General features: G+C 47.7%; 1 protein-coding gene across 2 annotated transcripts in view; it reads left to right on the top strand.

Moving 5' to 3' along the window:
- The first annotated feature begins 1,080 nt into the window (after positions 1–1,080).
- The window catches only part of apba1a (amyloid beta (A4) precursor protein-binding, family A, member 1a), a 100,489-nt gene continuing 82,423 nt past the window's right edge, over positions 1,081–19,146 (top strand). For both annotated transcript variants that reach the window (XM_080188371.1, XM_080188370.1), the window contains exon 1: positions 1,081–2,229. In XM_080188371.1, the coding sequence (XP_080044497.1) occupies positions 1,081–2,229 (1,149 nt within the window). The remainder of the gene's footprint in view (positions 2,230–19,146) is intronic.

Genomic DNA, 19,146 nt, shown 5'->3' with positions numbered 1-19,146 from the left:
GTGAAGGTGTTGCCCTTGGGGTGGCACAGTGATTAGCTCCTGGATAAAAGCAAATTTCTGCAGATGCTGGATTCCAGCATTTTCCCTTTTGGTTTCAATGGTTAGCACTGTCCCCTCACAGCGCCAGGGACCTGGGTTCGATTCCCAGCCTGGGGTCACCGTCTGTGCGGAGTTTGCACATTCTCCCCATGTCTGCGTGGGTTTCCTCCGGGTGCTCCGGTTTCCTCCCACCGTCCAAAGATGTGTGGGTTAGGTTGATTGGCCGCGCCAAATTGTCCCTTAGTGTCGGGGGGATTAGCAGGGTAAATGCATGGGAGTTTGGGGATAGGGGCGGGGTGGGATTGTTGTCTGTGCAGGCTCGATGGGCCAAATGGCCTCCTTCTGCACTGTTGGGGAATCTATGATTCTTATCCTAGCTGGCTCCAAATCCTTTTCAACAATGACCTCCCTTCACTCGCAGTTTGGCTGTCGTTCAACTTCAAACATCCCTGTCTTTAAACCCCTCTGTGCCTTTACACCCCTCCTCCTCCCCCAAGCTTCCTTCAGACCCACAACCACCTCCCCCCGGCTGGAGAATCTCCGAGTTTATCCAGCCCTCGTCATTATTGCATTGTTGTTTGTGGGAGCTCCCTGCGCACAAATTGGCTGCCTCGTTTAACGCCGTGAGTACATTCCAAAAGGCATTTCATCGGCTGTGAAATCCACTGGTGGTGTAAAGCGCTACGTAAACGCAGGGTGTATTTTTTGTTTTAAAACTCCATCCCCACCTCGAGAGCACTCCGGGATGCCCAGTAAGTGCTGCCCTTGCCCATGACACTTGCATCTCCTGAGTAGATATATTAAGGAAAGGTTCAAAGACCAATTCTGGCTGTGATATCTCTTTGGATTTAGCTTTACTCACGCTGTCGGCTTTCCCTTCCTCTGCAAAAATATTGATTTGTTTTTAATCTTGTCCTTTTTTTTTTCCCCTGTCCCTTCCAGCCACTGCCCCCAGCGATGCCGCCCGTATAGGCAGCACCGCCCTCCCCCCTCCCTCCCTCCCTCCCTCCCCCCCCCACCCCCGAACTTTGGTATTCCGACATGAACAAGCCGGAGGAAGCGGTGGAGACGGACGAGGAACCGGGGAGCGAGGAAGTGAACGAGGCAGTTGAAGCTGACCTCCAGCACTTGGAGGAGGAGGAGGAGGAGGAGGAGGAGGAGGCTGGGCGCCGTGGCAGCCGCAAGCCGAGGTCGCAGGCGGCGGAGGAAGAGGGCACCCTGGCCAGGTCCGCCAGCACGGAGAGCGGGTTCCACAACCACACGGACGGAGCGGAGGGCGACGTGATCGGCGCGCAGGGCGACCCCTACAGCTCCCGGGAGAGGCTGCAGGAGAACGAGGAGGACGAGCGCTCGTACGCCGTGCACTGCCGGCCCGAGGCGGAGGAGTACACGGAGAACCCGGAGTCGGAGCACGCGGAAGCGGCCGAGAGCCGGACTCTCCCCGGCGTTCCGCAGTTCGGCATGGCGGACCGCCTAGAGCTGGCGAGCTCGGCCTACGCGGGGTACGTTTACAGCCACCACCCTTTCCACCGTGGCGAGGAGGAGCAGTACGCCGAGCCCTACGACGACTACGCGGCCCAGGAGCACGTTTACGAGGAGATCGGCGAGGTGCCTGAGCTGGACGGCCGCCAGACCCTCCTGATGTACCAGCAGGAGAGGGAGGAGGCGGAGAACTACCGGAAGGAAGCGCTGGGGGCCAGGCTGCACCATTACGACGAGAGGTCGGACAACGAGTCCGACAGCCCGGAGAAGGAGGCCGAGTTTGCCCCCTACCCCCGGATGGACAGCTACGAGCAAGAGGAGGACATTGACCAGATCGTGGCGGAAGTGAAGCAGAGCATGAGTTCTCAGAGCCTCGAGCAGGCCTCCGAGGAGATGCCGGAGGCCGAGCAGAACTCCGAGTGTAGCCTCGCCCCCGGCAGTGGGCACGAGAGCGACGATGTTCTGTCAGCGCTGAACTCCCGGTCTGTGTCGTCCACGGGCCTGGGGGAGTCAGTGAGACACACGAGGGAACAGAGGGACGCCATCTCTTTAGCTATTAAGGACATCAAGGAAGCAATTGAAGAGGTAAAAACCAGAACCGTTCGATCGCCTTACACCCCTGACGAGCCTGCAGAACCCATCTGGGTGATGCGACAAGACATTAGTCCGACGGCAGAATGTGAGAGCCAGATGGTGATGGAGGGAGATGTAAGTACCCGAAATGTTTGTAAAGGTTTTATTTTGTGAATATTCATGAGGTGCTTTGTCCAGTCCAGTGGTGCAGCCCGGTGTACCTCCTGCTTATTCCTGATAAACAATGGCACGTTCGTGAACCCCTCTTCCTTGATTGGAATTTCCTCCCTCCCCCCCCCCCCCCAGTTGTTCTTGAGGAATCCGGAAGGATAAGAACTTGTCAAAAGTCACAAGAGAGGATCGCTCCGCCCAACCAGCCTTTTTATTTAATTTGAGGGCCAACACAGTGGTTAGCGCAGCTACCTCACGGCGCCAGGGACCTGGGTTCAATTCCGGCCTTGGGTCACTGTCTGTGTGGAATCTACACATTTCCCCCCCCTGTTTGCACGGGTTTCCTTTGGGTGCTCCAGTTTCCTCCCACTGTCCGAGTATAGAGTCATAGAGGTTTACAGCATGGAAACAGGCCCTTCGGCCCAACTTGTCCATGCTGCCCTTTTCTTTTAAACCCCCAGGCTAGTCCCAATTGCCCATGTTTGGCCCATATCCCTCTATACCCATCTTACCCATGTAACTGTCTAAATGCTTTTTAAAAAAAACAAAATTGTACCTGCCTCTACTACTGCCTCTGGCAGCTCGTTCCAGACCCTCACCACCCTCTGTGTGAAATAATTTCCCCTCGGGACCCTTCTGTATCTCTCCCCTCTCACCTTAAACCTGTGCCCTCTAGTTTTACACTCCCTTACCTTTGGGAAAAGATATTGACTATCTAGCTGATCTATGTCCCTCATTATTTTATAGACCTCTATAAGATCACCCCTCAGCCTCCTACGCTCCAGAGAAAAAAGCCCCAGCCTATCCAGTCTCTCCCCATAACTCAATACATCAAGTCCCGGTTGTATCCTAGTAAATCTTTTCTGCGCTCTGGCAATGCTAAATTGACCCTTTGTTTGCCAGGATGTGTAGGTTGGATGGATTGGCAATGGGAAATGTGTGGGGTTATGGGGATAGGGCGAGTAGGAGGCCTGGGTAAGATAATCTGTCAGAGTCGGTGCAAACTCGATGGATCAACTGGCCTCCCCCGGCACTGTAGGAATCTATGACCACAATTTCCCTCAACCTCCTCCTTTGTCAAAAGCACGGGAAGCCCTGTTGAGCACAGAGAGGTACACGGAAGCAATTTGAGTGTTTTGGACCCAGGCTGCTGTAGTGTAACCTCAAAGGGTGGAGCAGTGAAAATGCGGGACGTGTAAGCGGACGGGAACGTGGAGCAAGGGGATCGTGGGGCTGGAGGAGGTTACAGGACAAAGCAATGGAGGGATTGGAAAGCAAGGTTGAGAATCTTAAAATTGAGGCTTTACTTGACTTGGGCCCAATGCAGCTCGGCTAGTACAAGGGAGATGGGTGAGTGGACTTGATGCAGCTTATGACAGATAGCAACTGAATTGCCCACAACAAGATCCCACAAATAACATTGTGATGATGGACCAGATATAATCTGTTTCCAATAATGTCCGGTGAAGACAGAGGGAAGATTTCCCAGGATCCTTTGCAAAATAGTGGTCATGGGATAAATCAACCATGATCTCATTAAATATGGAACAGGCTCGATGGGCTGAATGGCCTACTCCTGTTCCTACCTAAGTGAGAGGACTGGCGGGATGTCTCCCACACAGGTCGGCACCTCCAGCCGAGCAGCACTCCCTCAGTATCTAATTGGTCATGGAATTTGCCACATGATCCAATATTACGTAAGAATACAAGAAATAGGGGCAGGAGTAGACCGTTTGGCCCGTCGAGTCTGTTCCAGTATTCATACCATCATGGCTGGTGTTGTGCTTCCACTTTCCCAGCCGCTCCCCACATCCCTCAATTCCCTGAGAGACCAGGCATCTGTCGATCCCAGGCAATGGAGCACCACATCCCCCCCCGGAATTCACAGATTCACCGCCCTTTGAGATCAGGGCTATCCCTGATTACCGACTCTGGACTCACCAGCCTCGGAGAGAAACAGCCGGAGAGTTTGTGACAGGGTGGATGTGGGGAGGATGTCCCCACCTGTAGAACGAAAGGTCAGTGTTTGAAATAAGACTAGTGTCCTAGGCCCAACCATCTTCAGCTGCTTCATCAATGGCCACCCCTTCATCATAAGATCAGAAGTGGGGATGTCCGCTGATGGCTGCACAACCCAGCACTATTCCTAACTCCTCACTGAAACACTCCATACTTTAATGCAGCAAGAACGGGACAATGTTGAACCTCAGGCTGATAAGTGGCAAGTAACATTCCTGCCAAACAAATTCCAGGCAATGATCATCTCCAACAAGAGAGAATCTAACCACCTCCCCATGACATTATTATAGCTGAATCCCCCACTATCAACATCCTGGAGTCACCATTGACCAGAAACGGTATTGGAACAGCCATATAAATAATGTGGCTACGAGAGCAAGTCAGAGGCTGAGCATCCTGCAGTGAGTAACTCCTGACTCCCCAAAGCCCATCCACTATCTACAAGGCACAAGTCAGGAGTGTGATGGAATACTCCCCACTTGCCTGGATGGGTGTAGCTCCAACAACACTCAAGAAGCCCAACACCATCCAGGACAAAGCAGCCCACTTGATTAACACCCCATCCAGACACATTCACTCTCTCCACCACCGACACACAGTGACAGCCACGTGCATCATCTACAAGATGCACTGCAGCAATTCACTGAGGCTCTTTCAACAACACCTTCCAAACTCTCAACCTCTACCATCTAGGACAAGGGGCAGTAGATATGTGGGGGCGCCACCACCTGGAGGTACCCCTCCAAAGCTCACACCATCCTGATTTGGAAATATATCACCATTCCTTCACTGTCACTGGGACAAAATCCTGGAGCTCCCTCCCTAACAGCACTGTAGGTGTAGTTACACCAGAGGGACTGCAGCAGTTTAAGAAGGCAGCTCACCACCTCCTTCTCGAGGGCAACTCGGGATGGGCAATAAATACTGGCCCAGCCTGAAATGTCCACATTCTATGAAAGAACGAAAGAAATTGTTTACTGTGCCTGTATGTTAATATTTCTGTTCCTTTATGGGCACACCTAGGTCTCTTTGAACTTTAACACTTGTAAGCACTTATTAACACTTAGAGTGTGCAAGGCATCTGGTAGAGATTGCTATTGGTCAATGTGTTGTGACTTCCCATTGGTGTGTGTACAGAGGGAAGGCTGCACTGCTGAGATTGATATATCTCAGATGAGACGTTTAATTGAGCCCCCATCTGTCCCCTCGTAGAATCATAGAATCCCTACAGTGCAGAAGGAGGCTATTCAACCCAGAGGATGAGCACTGATTCTCCTACAGAGCATCTTATCCAGACCCTATCCCCTTAACCCCACATATTTCCCCCACCAATCCCCCTAAATTGCATATCTTGAGACACTAAGAGGCGATTTAGCATGGCCAATCTATTATTAGCCAGGGCGGCACAGTAACACAGTGGTTAGCACTGCTGTTTCACAGCTCCAGGGTCCTGGGTTTGATTCCTGGCTCGGGTCACTGTCTGTGTGGAGTTTGCACATTCTCTTCGTGTCTGCGTGGGTTTCCTCCGGGTACTCCGGTTTCCTCCCACAGTCCAAAGATGTGTGGGTTAGGTTGATTGGCTGTGCTAAGAAATTGCCCCTTAGTGTCCAGGGATGCGTAGGTTAGAGGGATTAGTGGGTATAATATGTAGGGATATGGGGGTAGGGCCTGGGTGGGATTGTGTTCGGTGCAGACTCGATGGGCTGAAGGGCCTCTTTCTGCACTGTAGGGTTCTATGATCCTATAATCCACCTAACCTGCACATCTTTGGAGTGTGGGAGGAAATTCCACACAGACAGTGATCCAAGTCTGGAATTGAACCCTGGAATCTGAGGCAGTGGTGCTAACCACAGCGGCACTGTGCTGTCCTCAGGCCGATGTGAAAGCTCCCAAAGCCACGTTTTGATGTGTCTTCTCTAGATTACAGCAGTTAACTTATTCAAAAATAGTTCACTGTCTTTGTAGCGCTTTGAGATGTCCAGAAGCTACGATAAGTGGTACTTAAAGTTTCTTCTATCTCTGAAGCAATCCAGAGAGAGGTAGGCAACAGAAGACAGCACTGGGCTGGTTAACATGTCCTTTTTTTTGGGCTTCCCGGATTGAAACTGGACTCAGGATAAGAGCAACCTTAATTTCCCCAATTTTGACTCCTAAACGCACAAGCCGATGGAGCTATTCCAGCTGAGTGGAGCACTGTAGATGAATATTGACATGAAGCTTAGGCAGATACTGGTGAGGACAGCCTGCCGATGGCACTATAGTGCAACGTACACCAGGGAGCGCTGATAGGTAAGTGACTGGCTAGAGTTAAATAAATAATAGATTCATTCCTGCTTGTGTCCTGCAGGTTTGTGTTTGGAGATGGGAAGACAGACATAAAGTGCATGAGGTGAGATAAGTGTGAGATACTCTTTCGCCTTGAGACAGTAATTTACAAGGCTGTTGAATAAATAAATATTACATCCAGACGCAGACATTATAAAATTTATAATTTTTATCAGTTGGAAAATGCAATAGTTACAAAGGGTTTTTTTTTCCAAAATAAGTGAACACAGCCATTATTACCACTTACAAAAACTCAATAATGAGAATTTTAATCCTAATATTTATGCAGAAGCCCAGCAAATAGGAAGACCTGCTCACCTCGCTGAACTATGATAGATAACGGCCAAACCTTATTGCAGGAAGGGATTGGTCGCAATAGAGAGGGGATTAAATCAATGTCTGTTGGCTATTGACCTTTCTGCAAATGCGAATAGATCCTCCCCAGCCACTCTGTCTAGACCTCTCTTAATTTCATTCCCCTCCGATAAATCTTCCCTCTGTTGCGAAGAGAACAACCCCAGTCAATCCAATCTTTCTTCATTACTGAAATCCTTCATTCCTGGCAAGGTCTTCATAAATCTCCAGCGCAATCACATCCCTACCTATAAAACTGCAGTTGGAACAGTACAGAGTATTCTAGCTATGATCGAACTCATGTTTTATACAGTTCTGGCATAACTGCCTTGTTCTCATTCACTAAACTTTGAGGATAAAAGAATCTTGTTTCCTTCTTATCTTCCGGTCCCGCAACGCGGCACAGTGGTTAGCACTGCTGCCTCACAGTGCCAGGGGCCTGGGTTTGATTCTTGGCTTGGCTCACTGTCTGTGCAGAGTCTGTGTGGGTTTCCTCCGAGTGCTCCAGTTTCCTCCCACAGTACGAAAGACATGCTGGTTAGGGTGCATTGGCCGTGCTAAATTCTCCCTCAGTGTACCTGAACGGGCATTGGAGTGTGGTGGCTAGGGGATTTTCACAGTAACTTCATTGCAGTGTAAGCCTACTCGTGACAATAATAAATAACTTTAAAACTCGGGGATCTGTTAACATTTGCTGTGAGGTCCCTTTTTGCCCTGCATTTCTCAATTTCCTATCCATTATTGTGTATTTCTTTGTGTTATAGTCAGCATCTTCCTGTGGGTCCCCTCACTAATTACTGGTGCAGAGGCTCCCATGTCCACCTTCGTCTTGCTTTGTTTTGCATCAACCTCCACCCTCATATCGAGAGGCTGTGTGTGACCCTCCACCCTCATATAGAGAGGCTGTGTGTGACCCTCCACCCTCATATAGAGAGGCTCTGTGTGACCCTCCACCCTCATATAGAGAGTCTCTGTGCGACCCTCGCTCACATTTAACATATTGTAGGCGTGACCCTCTGTCTGCTCAGAGCTTTCCAGGTGATGTGTAGCTGACTGAAGCTTTTCCAAATTTGAATCTCCCCAACTTGTTCTTAACCCTTTTTGTTGCAACAGAGATAAACAGCATCTGTAAATTTGCAATGATTCACTTAGTGCGTCCCTCCACACCTGTTCACTGCTTTCACCTTCTTACCTGCAGCCTCTATCTTTATTTGATGTACTACACCCCGCTTCTGCATTGCCGTTGGTCTAATGAATATTTTTTGCATTGCTGGCAACCGTTCCCGACCCCTGAGAAATTTCTAGAGCCTTCTTGGATGTCAGTGTGGCTTCTTCCAAACACTGCTGCCCTCATTAATGCCACAGACTAGTCTGTCCTGGAGCATGTCCTCCAGAATCACTCCAAACTCTCAATGTTCAGAGAGCTACCCGTAATCCAGTAACAAAGTTAGCAACTGACTGTCCCGTCATCCGAAAGTTACAATGGAACTTGAAACGCTTGATAATCTCCGAGGGCTTAGGATTGTGATGATTCTGAACGAATGGAACAAAATCCACAAATGGAATGACACCCCCCAGGTTTCTGTGGCATTGCTAAATTCCTCTCTAGTTTGTAAGTCGCCCCACACTCAGGCAGGAGAACTGAACACTCCATCAATTCCTCTGCAATTCCATTTGTCAAGAAAAAGTGTTCCAACCTTTCCACATATTCAGTCCGGTTCATGTTCCCTTCCACAAACTCACTGACAGCCTCAAACCTTAAAACCTAGAAGGTAGGAGGCCATTCGTCCCTTCGAGTCTGTTCCACCATTCATCACGATCATGGCTGATCATCCAACTCAATAGTCTAATCCTGCTTTCTCCCCATAACCTTTGATCCCATTCACCCCCAGGTGCTATATCCAGCCGTCTCTTCAGTATTTTCAATGTTTTGTGGCATCAACTACTTCCTGTGGTAATGAATTCCACAGGCTCACCACTTTTTTGGGTGAAGAAATGTCTCCTCACCTCCATCCTAAATGGTCTACCTTGAATCTTCCCCTGGTTCTGGACTCTCCCCACCATCGGGAACATCCTCCCTGCATCTACCCTGTCAAGTCCTGTGAGAATTTTATAAGTCTCTATGAAATTCCCCCCGCCTCATTCATCTGAACTCCAACGAAAACTATCCTAACCTGGTCAATCTCTCCTCATACATCAGTCCCGCCATCCCTGGAATCAGCCTGGTAAATCTTCGCTGCTCTCCCTCGAGAGCAAGAACATCCTTCCTCAGAAAAAGAGACCAAAACTGCTCACAATACTCTAGGTGTGGCCTCACCAAGGCCCTGTAACAACACATCCCTGTACTCGAAACCTCTCGCAATGAAGACCAACATACCATTTGCCTTGTTTACCACCTGCTGCACCTGCATGCTTACCTTCAGTGACTGGTGCACAAGGACACCCAGATCCCTCTGCACACTCCCCTCTCCCAATTTGCAGCCGTTCAGGTAGTAATCTGTCTTCTTGTTTTTGCTTCCAAAGTGAATAACCTCACATTTATCCAAATTATACTGCATCTGCCATTGATTAACCCACTCACCCAACCTGTCCAGATCATTCTGAAGGATACCTGCATCCTTGTCATGGTTCACCCTCCCACCCAACTTAGTATCATCTGCAAACTTTGAGATGTTGCGTTTTGTTCCCTCATCCAAATCATTACTATATATTGTGAATTTGTCACAGTGCTGCTAACATGTTTTTCGTTGGTGAACCGAACAACCTGCTGACCAGAGCTCTCGACTGCCGCTAACGTTGCAATCTAGCTGCTCACTGTGCAACTCTGTGTCACCGTGATGAACCTCACATTTTTCTTTTTTATTTTGCTGTTTTGCCGTCATTGCCATAAAGATGGGATAACTCGGACGCACAAAAATAAGCGAGTGCGCTGTGATATTCAATCGTTATTTATAAAAATATCAGCGTGGACTCCGAACTGAAGGCAGCGAGTTCCACAGGTCCCTTGCGGTAAGATTAAAGCCCACGCGTTGGGTGACGTCACTCGCACATGCTCATACCCACTAAAGACATCAGAATATATTCAATAGGAACTTGCCTACTGCAACGCTCTATAACACTTGACATTGATAACCTCCCTAAATGTATAACCTCACACATCTCCGGACTGAATTCCATTTGCTGTTGCTCCATCCCCCTGACTAATCCATTGACATCTCCCTGCACTTCAGCTTCCCTCCAATCACACAGCCAACTTTTTCTGTCATCTCAATACTCCTTATTCGCGACACCCCCATCACTTTAGTTTAAGTTGTCTATGAAGACATTAAACCGCAGGGCCCCAAGTATTGATCCAAGACCACGAAAGGCCGTGAACGTAGCCCAATCCACCTCGCGAACCAGCCTCCCCTCCATTGACTCCGTCTACATTTCCCGCTGCCTCAGAATAGCAGCCAGCATAATCAAGGACCCCCCCCGCCATGCACCCCGGACATTCTCTCTCCCACCTCCTTCCCTCGGGAGAAAGATACAAAAGTCTGAGGTCACGTCCTGATCGACTCAAGAACAGCTTCTTCCCTGCTACTGTCAGGCTCTTGAATGGACCTACCTTGCATTAAGCTGACCTTTCTCTAGACCCTAGCTATGACTGTAACACTACATTCTGCTCCCTCTCCTTTCCTTCTCCCCTGCGTGCTCTCTGAATAGTATGTTTAGTGTGTATAGCGCGCAAGAAACAATATCTTTCACCGTACACCAATACATGTGACAATAATAAACCAGATCAAAATAAAAAGTGATGAGCTGTGGGGGAACCCGCGCTATTACTTGCTATGAATAAAATGATAGGTTATGATTTAAGCTTCCGTAACAGACACTTTCTCATCGAATAGCTGCCCTAATTTTGAAGATTATTTGAGAGTATTTAAATGTTGTAGGTGTGAGTGAGCTTTCAGGATCCATATTAAGCATCTGCTTCGCTGGTGTTTCATAAATCAGCTTTGTGCAAACCATCTGTTAAGTGAAGAGTAGATGTATTTGGCAAGGGGATGATATGATCTGCTAATGACTTTTACCTCCATCAAAAAGAGAACTGAGACAATTTTTTAGAACATTATCTCTCATACTTTATTCAGATATAGCCATTGCTGGAAAGTGCCAGCATTTACTGCCCATTCTTAGATGCCCTGGTGCAGATGGAGGTGCAAGGATTATCTCTGACTTTTACACTTTGGCTGTCCAGTGAAGAGTGGAGGGTGGGCTCACAATGCGGCTCGCCCAATCATAGGGCTGGCGGCTTTGTAGCCTATACAACGCCGTAGAAATATAGATTGGACCAGAAGGAGGCCATTTGGCCCTTCGAGCCTGCTCCACTATTCATGGTTGATTGTCCAACTCAATAGCCTGATCCTGCTTTCTCCCCATAATCTTTGATCCCATTCGCCCCAAGTGCTATATCCAGCTGCCTCTTGAATATATTCAATGTTTTGACATCAACTACTTCCTGTGGTAATGAATTCCACAGACTCACCACTCTTTGGGTGAAGAAATGTCTCCTCATCTTCACCCTAAATGGTCTACCCTGAATCCTCAGACTGTGACCTTTGGTTCTGGACTCTCCCCCCATCGGGAACATCCTCCCTGCATCTACCCTGTCTATTCCTGTTAGAATTTTATAGGTCTCTATGAGATCCCCTTCATTTGTCTGAACTCCAGCGAGAACAATCCAAACCTAGTCAATCTCTCCTCGTACATCAGTGCCGCCATCCCTGGAATCAGCCTGGTAAACCTTCTCCGCACTCCCTCGAGAGCAAGAGCATCCTTCCAGTGCGATAGGTGATGATGGCTGAGGAAGGCTGGGGACCTCCGAAAGGTAAGTAAATAAAAAATGTGGGCAACGAGGGCCGAAGATAACTTTTTCAGTTGTCAAAAATAATTCTTCAGTGAAGCTCAGGGACGGAACGCAAAGTGAAGATTGACGTCAATAATACTTTATCTGTGATGGAAGGCATTGAAGGAAGGAGATAGAAGTTGGAACAGGCTATCTGTCATGTATTATGTGGAATCTAGAGCACAGAAAGAGGCCATTCTGCCCAACTGTCGTGTGTTGGATTTTAAACCTTCTCTTTCTTTCTCCCACCTGCATTTATCAGGCCTCCCCTGGAGACCAATGTGTAGATTGTCTAGTGGTGTCCTTCATCAATCATTTCCCAACCTCAGCCAATGTGTAGTTCCTGTTGGAGCGTAGCCGCCATTGTGATGTAGGAAACCAATATGTGCACAGCAAGATCCCACAAGCAGAAATGTGATAATGACCAGAGGATCTATTTTATTTGTGTGTCTCCCCTTGATGGATGGATCATTATTGGCAAGGTTACTGGGGAGAAACACCCTGTTCTTCTTCGTACGCCCATTTAAAGTCTCATCCAAGACGGTGGCTCTGACAGTGCAGCACTTCCTCAGCGCCGCACGTGGGTGTCAGCCTGTGGGTACGTCTCTGCAGTGTGAGTCGAACCTACAAACAACTAACAGAGTATTGTTGTCACACGTACCTGTGTGCATGTGTTCTTTTAAGAACGTATACATTATCAAGGAAATTAAAGAGTTTGTGCTTTGCCCCCTCAGAGAATCACTTCAACATAGAAAGTAGGAGCAGGCCATTCGGCCCTTCGAGCCTGCTGTTCTGTACATTGTGATCATGGCTGGTCATTCAACTCAGTAACTTGTTCCCATTTTTCCCCCATTTCCTTTGATCCCGTTAGCCCCCAGGAGCTACAGCTCTCTCCCCCTTGAAAACATACAATATTTAGGCCTCAACTGCTTTGTGTGTAGAAAATTCCACGAGCTTGCCACTCTCTGGGTGAAAAGATTTCTCTTCGTCTTAGTCCTAAATGGTCTACCTTGTATCCTCAGACTGTGACCCCTGGCTCTGGACCCCATTGGGAACAACCTTCCTGCATCTAGCCTGTCTAGTCCTGTCGGAATTTTATAGGTTTCTATCAGATCCCTTTCCCCCAATCCTTCTAAACCCCAACGAATCTAATCCTAATCGACTCATTTGCTATTTATACCTCAGCCTCGCCATCCCAGGACTCAGTCTGATAAACCTTCTCTGCACTCCCTCCAGAGCAGGAACATCCTTCCTCAGATAAGGAAACGGAAGCACAATGTTCCAGGTGTGGTCTCACCACGGCCCTATATAACTGCAGCAAGACATCCCTGCTCCCGTACTCGAACCATCTCACCATAAAGGCCAACATACCATTTGTCTCCTCGACCACCTGCATGCTGACCGTCAGTGACCGGTGAACGAGGGCACCCTGTCTCATTGCACATTCCCCTCTCCCATCTATCCATTCCGATTAATCTGCCTTCCTGTGTTTGCTACCAAAGTGGATAACTTCATTATATCCAAATTATACTGCATCTGCCATGCATTTGCTCACTCAGGCTGTCCAAATCACACTGAAGTATCTCTGCATCCTCCTCACAGCTCACCCTCCCACCCAACTTTATATCATCTGCAGATTTGGAGATTTTACATGGAGTTCCCTCATCTCAATCATTATTTCTGATATTATGTTAAAGCCACAACCTAAATGCAAGTTGCTCTACAGAAGAGGAGACAGATTAAACCAGCCCCGCTCAAAACTCGGGTGGCATGGTGGCGCAGTGGTTAGCACTGCTGCCTCACAGCACCAGGGACCTGGGTTCAATTCCCGGCCTGGTCACTGTCTGTGTGGAGTTTGCATGTTCTCCCCGTGTCTGCATGGGTTTCCCCTGGGTGCTCTGATTTCCACCCACAGTCCAAAGATGTGCGGGTTATGTTGATTCGTCATGCTAAATTGACTCTTAGTGTAAGGGGCATTAACAGGGTAAATACATGGGGTTACGGGAATAGGGCCTGTGTGGGATCGTGGTCAGTGCAGACTTGATGGGCTGAACGGCCTCCTTCTATATAGTAGGGATCCCATGATTCAATGAAGTAGTGATTTGATACCAAATCTTTGTTTTAAGAGATAAAAGTGAATTACTGCACATGCTTGAAACTGAAACCGAAAGAGAAAATGCTGGAAAATCTCCGCAGGTCTGAGTAAAAGTTTATTTATTAGCAACAAGTAGGCTTACATTAACATTGTAATGAAGTTACTGTGAAAATCCCCTCGCAGCATCTGTAAGGAGAGAAAAGATCTGATGTTTTGAGTCCAGATGACCCTTTGTCAAAGCTAAAAGGCACAGAAAGTGGGAGATATTTATACTGCAGGGTGAAGGAATTAACAATAGTCATAGCCACAGGAACCAGGGGAAAGGTTGCTAATGTCAGTCCACAGAGGGAATAGTAAGAAGTTTGATTTATTTATCTGCTTTATTATTGTCACATCCACTACAGTGGAAAGTATTGTTTCTTGCGCGCTGTACAAAGCATACCGTTCATAGGAAAGAGAGAGTACGGAATGTAGTGTTACAGTCATAGCTAGAGTGTAGAGAAAGATCAACTTAATGCGAGGTAGATCCGTTCAAAAGTCTGATGGCAGCAGGGAAGAAGCTGTTCTTGAGTTGGTTGGTGCATGACCTCAGACTTTTTAGAAGAAGCTGGAAGGAGAATGTCTGGGGTGCGTGGGGTACTTAATTATGCTGGCTGCTTTGCGGGGTAGACAGAGTCAATGAATGGGATGCTGGTTTGCGTGATGGATTGGGCTACGTACATGACCCTTTGTAGTTTCATGCGGCCTTGCTCAGACCCCATACCAAGCTGTGATACAACCAGAAAGAATGCTTTCTATGGTGCATCAGTAAAAGTTGGTGAGAGTCGTAGCTGATATGCCAAATTTCCTTAATCTTCTGAGAAAGTAGAGACATTGGTGGGCTTTCTTAACTATAATGCCAGCATGGGGGAACCAGTACAGGTTGTTGGTGATCTGGACACCTAAAAACCTGACGTTCTCGACCCTTTCTACTTTGTCCCCATTGATGTAGACAGGGGCACGTTCTGTTCTACACTTTCAGAAGTCGATGACAATCTCCTTCGTTTTGTTGACATTGAGGGAGACATTATTGTCGCCGCACCAGTTCACCAGATTCTCTATCTCATTCCTGTACTCTGTCTCGTCATTGTTTGAGGTCCGACCCACTGCGTGGTGTCATCAGCAAACTTGAAAATCGAATTGGAGGGGAATTTGGTCGCACAATCATAGGTGTATAAGGAGTATAGTGAGGGGGCTGAGAACACAGCCTTGTGGGGCACCGGTGCTGAGGATGATCGCGGAGGATGTACTGTTGCCTATCCTTACTGATTGTGGTTTCGGAAGTCCAGTTGCGGAGGGAGGAACTGAGCCGCAGGCCACAGAGTTTGGAGATGAGTTTTGTGGTGTTGAATAATGGTGTTGAAGGCTGAGCTATGGTTAATAAATAGGAGTCTGACATAGGGGGTCTTTGTTATCTAGGTGTTCCAGGGTTGAGTGCAGGGCCAGGGAGATGGCGTCTGCTGTGGATCTGTTGCGGCGATTGGCAAACTGTACTGGATCCAGATAGTCCGGGAGGCTGGAATTGATTCGTGCCATGATTCGCCTTTCGAAGTACTTCATAATGATGGATGTCAGAGCCACCGGACGATGGTCATTAAGGCAGACTGCTTGGTTTGTTTTAGGTACTGGGATGATGGTCTCTTTTTGAAGCAGAGAGGGACCTCAGATTGTTGTAAAGTGAGGTTGAAGATGTTTGCGTATACTCCCGCCAGCTGATTTGCACAGGAACTGAGTGCTCGTCTGGGTACCCATCAGGACCAGTCGCTTTCTGTGGGTTGACCTTCAAGGAAGCTGCTCTGACATCTGCAGTGGTGACCCCAGATACAGGTTCATCCAGGGCTTCCAGAGTGTGATGATGGAATCACGACTTTGAGATTCTAAATAAACATGTTGGACTTTAACCTGGTATTGTGTGACTTCTTGCTGTGCCCACCGTAGTCCAACACCGGCATCTCCACATCATAGAGAGAACAGAAGGCGGAATGGCCAAATTTTGACTTGATTTATTATTGTCACATGTATTGGTATACAGTGAAAAGTATTGTTTCTTGTGCACTATAGACACAAAGCATGCTATTCATAGAGAAGGGAACGAGAGTGCAAAATGTAGTGTTACAGTTATAGCGAGGGTTGTAGAGAAAGATCAGCTTAATGTAAGGTAGGTCCAATCAAAAGTCTGACAGCAGCAGGGAAGAAGCTGTTCTTGAGTCGGTTGGTACGGGACCCCAGACTTTTGTACCTTTTTGCTGACGGAAGAAGGTGGAAGAGAGAATGTCCGGGGTGTGTGGGGTCTTTAATTATGCTGGCTGCTTTGTCGAGGCAGCGGGAAGTGTAGACAGAGTCAGTGGATGGGAGGCTGGTTTGCGTGATGGATTGGGCTACATTCACAACCTTTTGTAGTTCCTTGCAGTCCTGGGCAGAGCAGGAGCCCATACCAAGCTGTGATACAACCAGAAAGAATACTTTCTATGGTGCATTTGTAAAAATTGGTGAGAATCTGAAATCAGTTTCTCTGCCGTTTGGCCATTCACAACCTCTATTCTCAGTATGGACTGCCTTTGTTTTAGAAGTCTCAACATCACGTTAAAGTGAGACAGGTTTATTTGGTAGCACGAACTTTCAGAGCACTGCCCCTTGTAGGAGCAACACTCCAAAAGCTCGTGCCGGCAAATAAACCTGTCGGACTTTTAACCTGGTGTGTGAGACTTCATATTGTGCTCACCCCAGTCCAGTGCCGGCATCTCCACATCATTGTTTTAAAAAAGACGTGGGTAATAATTTGGAAGGGGACATTGAGTGCAATAAGGAGTTTCAGTTCCACAGGAATGTTCGTGTTTCGAGAGAAGGCAACGTGATTAGTTTTAATTCCGGTGAAACCAGAGTGAGGAGAAGGGGAGGACGCGTAAACTGCTTTACTCATCATTTTTATTGTTTCTTTGTTAATTGAGTGCAGGGACGATTTGTCCTTTCATATGCAAATGGTAACAGAAGATGGTAGATATGATGCAGAGTTTAGAAGAACAATAGAGGTAGCCGGAGGTAATTTTGTGAAGATCTAGGATGTGCCAACAGCAAGAAATCGCAAAACTTCTAATGAGGGGAAAAACTCTACCACTTATCCACTTTCATGTCTGCCTTAGAAACCAATAAATACTCTGGAAGGAAACAGAGGCCTTTGAAATGTGGGTGTGTGCGAAAAATTTCACAGACAGACCTTGAAATATCAAGAGTGGAAAGAGCTCTTTAAAAGTGACATCCGGAAAAGAAAATGTTAGCATTTCAGCTGTTTGGCCAGCTGAAAAGCCACAGGAGATCTTCGCTGGAGAGTGAGGTGGAGAGCAGCAGAAAGAGGAGGCGAGCCAGGCAAGGTTGGGATAATGGGTATGGCAGGGTGGTAGCAGATGGGATGTGTGAGGATGGTTAGACAGGATAGATCCAGAAAAATGTTCCCGATGGTGGGGGAGTCCAGAACTAGGTGAGGAGAAATTTTTTCACTCAGAGGGTGGTGAATGTGTGGAATTCACTCCCACAGAAAGTAGCTGAGCCCAAAATGTTATCTGATTTCAAGAAGAAATGAGTTACAGCTCTAGGGGCTAAAGGGATGATAGGGGGGAGGGATTGGGATATTGAATTAGATGATCAGCCATTATCTGAGGGGCTGAATGGCCTACTCCTGCTTCTAGCTTCTATGTTTCTGTGTAAACGTTCTATGATAGCTACTCCTATGATCAGATCTGCTACGAGAAGTACTGTATCGAGATAGCCTTAATGACTATCGGCCGGTGGCTCTGACATCCATCATTGTGAAGCACTTTGAAAGGTCAGTCATGGAACAAATCAATTCCAGCCTCCTGGACTGCCTGGATCCACTACAGTTCACCTACCATCGCAACAGGTCCACAACAGACGCCATTTCCCTGGCCCTGCACTCAATCCTGGAACACCTATGTCAGACTCCTATTTATTGACGACAGCTCAGCCTTCAACACCATTATTCCCACAAAACTCATCTCCAAACTCCGTGGCCTGGGCCTCGGCACCTCCCTCTGTGATTGGATCCTGAATTTCCTAACTCTCAGACCACAATCAGTAAGGATAGACAACAACACTTCCTCCACGATCATCCTCAACGCCGGTGCCCCATCAGGCTGTGTTCTCAGCCCTGTATTATACTCCTTATACCCAATGACTGTTTGGACAAATTCCCCTCCAGTTCGATTTTCAAGTTTGCTGATGATACCACTGTAGTGGGTCGGATCTCAAACAATGACGAGACAGAGTACAGGAATGAGATAGAGAATCTGGTGAACTGGTGCAATAATAATCTCTCCCTCAATGTCAACAAAATGAAGGAGATTGTCGTTGACTTCAGGAAGCATAAAGGAGAACATATCCCTGCCTACATCAATGGGGACAAAGTAGAAATTTGAGAACTTCAAGTTTTTAGGTGTCCAGATCACCAACAAACTGTCCTGGTCCCCCCGTGTCGACACTATAGTTAAGAAAGTTCACCAACGCCTCTACTTTCTCGGACGACTAAGGAAATTTGGCATGTCTCCAACTTTTCAGATGCACCATAGAAAGCATTCTTTCTGGTTGTATCACAGTTTGGTATGGCCCCTGCTCTGCCCAATTCTGCAAGGAACTACATGTATGTAGCCTAATCCATCAGCCTCCCATCCATTGACTCTGTCTACACTTCCCACTGCCTCGGCAAAGCAGCCAGTATAATTAAGGATCCCACGCACCCCGGACATTCTCTCTCCCACCTTCTTCCTTCGGAAAAAAGACACAAAAGCCTGAGTTCACGTACCAACCGACTCAAGAACAGCTTCTTCCCTGCTGCTGTCAGAACTTTTGAATGGACCTACCTCGCATTAAGTTGATCTTTCTCTACACCCTAGCTATGACCTGTAACACTACATTCTGCACTCTCTCATTTCCTTCTCTATGAACGGTATGCTTTGTCTGTATAGCGTGCAGGAAACAATACTTTTCACTGTATGTTAATACATGTGACAACGATGAACAAATCAAATCTTACTGAGCATCATGACGTTGCTATAGCGACACAGCGGGAAAGTGGGGCTGAATTCAAAGATCAGCTATGATCTGATAGAATGGTGGAGCAGACCCGAGGGGCTGAATGGCCCCTCCCGCT

Source organism: Carcharhinus amblyrhynchos, chromosome 5 (assembly GCF_965287045.1).
Source record: "Carcharhinus amblyrhynchos chromosome 5, sCarAmb.v2.hapA, whole genome shotgun sequence".
In the NCBI taxonomy this organism is placed as follows: Eukaryota; Metazoa; Chordata; class Chondrichthyes; order Carcharhiniformes; family Carcharhinidae; genus Carcharhinus; species Carcharhinus amblyrhynchos.
This window is presented reverse-complemented; position numbering and strand designations above follow the sequence as displayed.